The 5204-nt window shown below is 62.3% G+C and overlaps 1 protein-coding gene across 1 annotated transcript in view; it reads right to left on the minus strand.

Annotated features, from left to right (window-relative positions):
• LOC114072616 (SLAM family member 9-like) overlaps window positions 1–4978 on the minus strand; it is a 7839-nt gene extending 2861 nt beyond the window's left edge. Inside the window, exons 1-3 of the mRNA XM_027910493.1 lie at window positions 4867–4978; window positions 1581–1922; window positions 8–324 (exon numbers count right to left, since the gene is read on the minus strand). Of these exons, the coding sequence (XP_027766294.1) occupies window positions 8–324; window positions 1581–1922; window positions 4867–4939 (732 nt within the window). The 5' untranslated portion in view covers window positions 4940–4978. The remainder of the gene's footprint in view (window positions 1–7; window positions 325–1580; window positions 1923–4866) is intronic.
• Window positions 4979–5204: the final 226 nt, after the last annotated feature.

Genomic DNA, 5204 nt, shown 5'->3' on the forward strand with positions numbered 1-5204 from the left:
TTTTCACCCCAGGGCGAGGGTCTCCCCCACCTCCTCCCTGGCAGATGGTTTGCAGGTCGAACAGGGCGACCTTCTGGTCGGCGGGGTTGCTGACGGTGCAGGCGTAGGTGACGTTGGCGGCCGTGGGGGGCAGGTTGACCCTCAGGGTGGTGCCGTCCGGGGACAGCTGGTGGCGGCCGGGGAGCAGGTCCCAGGTGAGGCTGTCGCGCTTCCAGGTGACGTTGACGGCGCCTTTGCCCGAGCCCTGGCACTGCAGGGTCAGGTTGCACCACTCCACGGTGCTGGCCAGGAGCTGGCTGCGGGTCCGGGGGCTCGGCACCGACTCTGCGCCCGAGGAAGCGCTGGTTCAGCACCTCCCCCAAGGCAGGATTTGGGTCTCTGGGTGTCTAACCCCCCCCCCCCCACTCCCACACTCCCCCACACTGCTCTGTGCTCAGCCTCCCTGTCATAGTTCTGATTTTAGCAAGAAATTTTGTCTTTCCTTTCCCCTTCCCCCTCCTGCTGTGTGTGTTAATGGGCCATCAGATAAACAAAGGAGTTGGCCTGAGCCCTAAATGACCAGACATTAATCTCCTAGCAACGAAGGGGGAGGAATTGGGAAGAAGGCCAGGGTGTGTGTATGGAAAGAGGTGGGGAGGAATTGGGAAAAGGTCAGGGTGTGTGTATGGAAAGAGGTGGGGAGGAATTGGGAAAAGGCCAGAGTGTGTGTATGGAAAGAGGTGGGGTTTGGGGGTTGGAGCTCAGCTCTGGAGCCGGAGGGGAGGCTGCAGCAGAGAGGAGAGACTGCCTGGTTGCTTCTTTGTCTTTTGCCTGTCGGAGGAGAGTTTTTTTGCTGCTGTTCTCTGCGCAGCTGTTTGCTGGTTACGGGCCTGGCTCACCACGAGATCCTCACCAACCGAAAATCGTGAGTTTTTCTTCCATTGGGAGAACTTTCTGTTTCCCTCCCCCTTCCCCCCTCCTCCCTCACCACCCGGCGGCGACCAGGGATCCCACAGCGCCGCCCGGTGACGGGGGCTGGACATTACAAGTTCTGCATCTCCAGTGACCCAACAGCGCCACCCGGTGACTACTATAGAACATTACAAGTTCTGCACTTTTTGATAACCCAACAGCGCCACCTGGTGAACGGTATAAGACATTACAAGGTTTTGCATCTCCAGTGACCCGACAGCGCCCTTGCTGACCGTGGCTGGAACTGCACCAAAGGGCGCTAAAAATTGAACTATTTGATTTTCTTTTTTGCCGGTTTTATCGGTTTTGTTCTTGAAGGGGATTATTGGTGGGTATAGGGGTATTGCTTGGTTGTTTTACTTGGTTTTTTTCGTGTTCCTGTTAATACACACACCCTTTTATAAAGGGCTGTTATTTTTTTCCCCTTTTCCATAATTTGTTTTCCTTCAATCGGAGCCTCTTAATTTCGAATTTATAATTGCTAGAAAAGGAAGTTTGGGTCTTTTTCTCCTAATCCATCCTCAGCAAAAGACCTTTGTCTCATTTAAATTGGGACACTCCCCACCCGCGGAAGGGGATTCAGACCTCGCGCTCGGGGCTTTCTCTCCCCGCGTCCCCTCAGCACCCACCGTAGACAGAGAGGTTGAAGGTTTGATCCTCCACCAGCGCGGGGTGCAGTTTGATCCTGGCCCCGTAGACGCCGCTGTCGCCCCTCTCCAACCTGCGGATCCTCAGCGCCGTCTCGTTGTGCCTCTCCAGTCGGTTCCCGAAGCGGTCCCGCGGGTCGGGCCGCTCGAAGCCGCCGCGGCTGAACTCGGCCACCTGGATCATGGCCCCGGTGCCGGAGGAGAAGCTCCACTCGATCTCCTTCACCGTCTTGTTGGGGGGCAGGGCCGGCGAGAGCAGCACCGACCCCCCCAGGACGCCGTTGACCTGCTGGGGCTGCGCCCGGGCCTGGCCGAAGAGCAGCTCTGGGACAAGGAGAGAGTCACCCGGGGGCGTTTGGGGACAGCGCGGGGACAAGGAGGGGGGACGAGGCGGGAGAGGGACAGGAGGACATTCGGGGAAAGCCTCAAAGCAGCATCTCCTGCCCCGTGGTCCATCCGCCGGTGCCTATCCAAGCCGGGACGGGGGGGGTGTGCCCCCCAGAACAATAAAAAAACAAAAAAATAAAAAAGAGAGGGAAAGACGCCGGGCTGGAGGGACCAGAAGCCAAAAAAACTACAAGAGATCTACAGGTTCAGGTGCGGGTGCCCCCTCAGGACGCAGGTGCCGGGTCTACAAGGATCTTGTGGGGGTGCCAAGCTCGGGGAGCGGAGGCTAAAAAAGATAACGGAGGATCTGCGAGGTTCAGATGCGGGGGAGCCCCCCCCACCATCTGAAGCCCGAGGCTCTCACCAGAACAACGCTCCAAGAGAGTCTGGGAGGAATTCCCAGCCAACACCTCCAAAACCTCACTGTCCGCCTCGGCCCAGAGCCCTGCGGGAGATCGACAGGGGTTAAGGGGGTGGGGTGGGGGCAGCTGGGGGGGTCCCTGTGGGCTGAGAGTGCTGGGCCAGCAGGGCTGGAGCCCCCTGGGAGCCCGTGGGGTGGGTGATTCCCACGGGCATGGAGCCTTTTCCTTCCTTATCCAGACCCTGAGCCTCCACCACGGAGGGGGAGTTTGGATTTTTACAAAAATCCCGCTGCCACCAGAGCTGCTCGACGGTTCCAGGCAGGGCTGGAGCTCCTGCCGGCCTGTGGGGTGGGTGATTCCCTCAGGGATGGAGCCTTTCCCCCTCCTGCCTTCTCCCAGCCCGAGGAGCAGGTTCTGAGCCTCCACCGCGGGTGGTTTGTGTGTGGGGTTTTTTTTGGCAGCATCCAGAGCTCCCTGATCCAAGAATTCTGCCGCCAAGAGCCGCTCAGCATCACCTCCCTCACTCCTGGCACCTCCAGGGAGGGACCGAGTCCCTTCCAACCTGTGGGATCGGGGCCATTCCCACAGGGATGGAGCTTCTCCCTTATCCCAGCAGGCTGGGCCCGAGGGGTACGTTCTGAGCATCCATCACAGGTGTTTTTGGGGTGGTTTGGTGTTTTTTGCAGCATCCTGAGCTCCCCGCAAAAATCCCGATGCCAGGAGCAGCTCGGCACCACCTCCCTCGCTCCTGGCAGCTCCCGCCTACTTCCAAGCTGTCTCCTGCGCTGGCCCCGGCCCCCGCATCCCCCCACGCCCCTCTGCCTCGGAGAACACCCCCCACTTTTCTCCCTCTCCCTCTCCCCTTCCCACGCAGAACGGGGGAGGCGGGATGGGACGAGCGGCATCAGCTCCGTCCTGGCTGGGACGGGCCGTGAATTCCCGGGATCGTCTCCCCTGCTCCCCTCCCCTCCCTCCTCTCCCCGCAGGAGGCAGAAACAGCCGAGCCCGTCCCTCAAAAGCAGATTAAACGCGGCCAGCGCGGCGCTCGCTCGATGTAAACCCCTCCGGCAGCCCCCCAGGACGAGCCTCCTCTTGGCTCCGCTCTCCGCTCTGATTGCTCCGATCCCGCTCATCCCGGCCTCGATTCCCACTCCCCCAGCCCGCTCTCAAACCCCAACGAGTTCCCAAAACACTTCCCGCTGGGGGAACGCAAAGTTTTTTGGGGTCCCCGTGAAGCCGCCCCAGAGCCCGAGCAGCCAAACAGAGCTTGGGGTGGGGTGGGGGGTGTGGGGATGCTCCAAAATCTCCTCCCGGAGGAGCTCAGGGAGATTCTCCCTTCCCAATTTCCTCGCTGCCAAGGATGGAGCCGCTCGTGTGTCCGTCGGTCCGTCTGTCCATCAGCCGGCCGGGCACCCCCCGTACCCCAGAGCATCCTCCTCCTCCTCCTCCTCCTCCTCCTCCTCCTCCTCCTCCTCCCGGGAGGTTTCCCTTCCATGCCCGCCCCGGGGGGGTCCCCGCCGGTCGCCCCCCGCGCTGTCGAGAGGGGTGTCCGGAGGAAATGAGGGCCGGGAAAAAGCCTTGGCCTCGGCCAAGCGCCTCCCCGGCGTCCTCCCGGCTCATCCTGTTTACCCCAGATTTTTTGGAACACGAGGCTCCGCAGCCCCGGCTCCGCTGCAGGATCCGCGGGGGGGTTGGGGGAGGGAGGGAGGGAGGGAGGGATGGAAGGAGGATAAATATGTTGATGCTCGCTGCGTTTGGCAGCTGGATTAGCCCGACTCGAGCGTTCATCAGACCCCCCCCCAAAAAAAAACCAGCTCTCCGGGGAGGGGGGAAGGGGGGGGCCCGATTTTAACCTCGGGTTTATTCCCCCCCAGCCCGAGGTTTCGCTTCTCCCTCGCCCTCCCCACTTCCCACGCTTTGGTGCAAAATGATTTCGGTCCCAAAAAGCAGCCGGAGAAGTCCCAAAAACGCGGAAAACGGGCTTTCCCCACCGAGCTGGGGCAGATATTTGGCATCACCTTGTGACGCTGCCCGGTGCTTTGGGCACCGGCCCATCCCGCTCGTGAGGCCAATTAACCGCCGGGTAAATCCCCCCCCCAATTAATCTGCCTGTACTATCAGATGCTTTTCCGTAGGAATCGGGAGGTATTTACAGGAATTATCGAGCGCGGGGATTAGCACGCCGGGAATTAAGGGGATTCCTCGCTCCCGCTTTACATAAGGAGCCGCTTCCCGGGCGGATCCGGAGCGGCCCCGGGGGGCTCCGGGGGCTCCGAGGGCGGGGGGAGCCACAGAAATGGGGACGGACCCCGGGGAAGGGGGGGGGGGTGTCGTTCCCAAACCTCTCCTTGAGGCTGGAATCGGCCTTCCAGACCCCAAACCGCGGGTCGGACGGGGTGGGAAGGGGCGGGATGGGGGGGTCCCCCAGCCCCCAGCCCACCCCCCTTCCTTTTCCACGCGCGTCCCGCGGGTCTGGTGGGGGGTTTGAGGAGTGATGGGGGGGGGGTCCGCGCACTCACCTGGCCCGAGCCCCAGCAGCGCCAGGAGCAGCGAGGGCAGCCGGGCTTTGCCGCGGGGCAATTCCCCCTCCATTTCTGCTGCTCGGGAGAGAGAGCGAGCGGCTCGGGAAAGGGGGGGAAGACTCAGCGGAGGGAGAGGCGGGGAGGAGCGAGGCCGCCTCCCGCCGCAGCCCGTGGGACGCGGAGCATCGCGGGGCGCTCGGGCCGGCTCGTTAATCAGCTCTCCGCCGGTTAATCGGCGGCGATGGCAGTGGTGGCGGCGGCGGGGGAAGGGGGAGCGGAGGGGCAGGAGGATGCCGAGCAGTATGGCGGGGGCTGCCGGTGACCCCCGACCCTGC

Source organism: Empidonax traillii, unplaced genomic scaffold (genome assembly GCF_003031625.1).
Source record: "Empidonax traillii isolate 1590-97213 ecotype Southwest subspecies unplaced genomic scaffold, ASM303162v1 scaffold3596:size25045, whole genome shotgun sequence".
In the NCBI taxonomy this organism is placed as follows: Eukaryota; Metazoa; Chordata; class Aves; order Passeriformes; family Tyrannidae; genus Empidonax; species Empidonax traillii.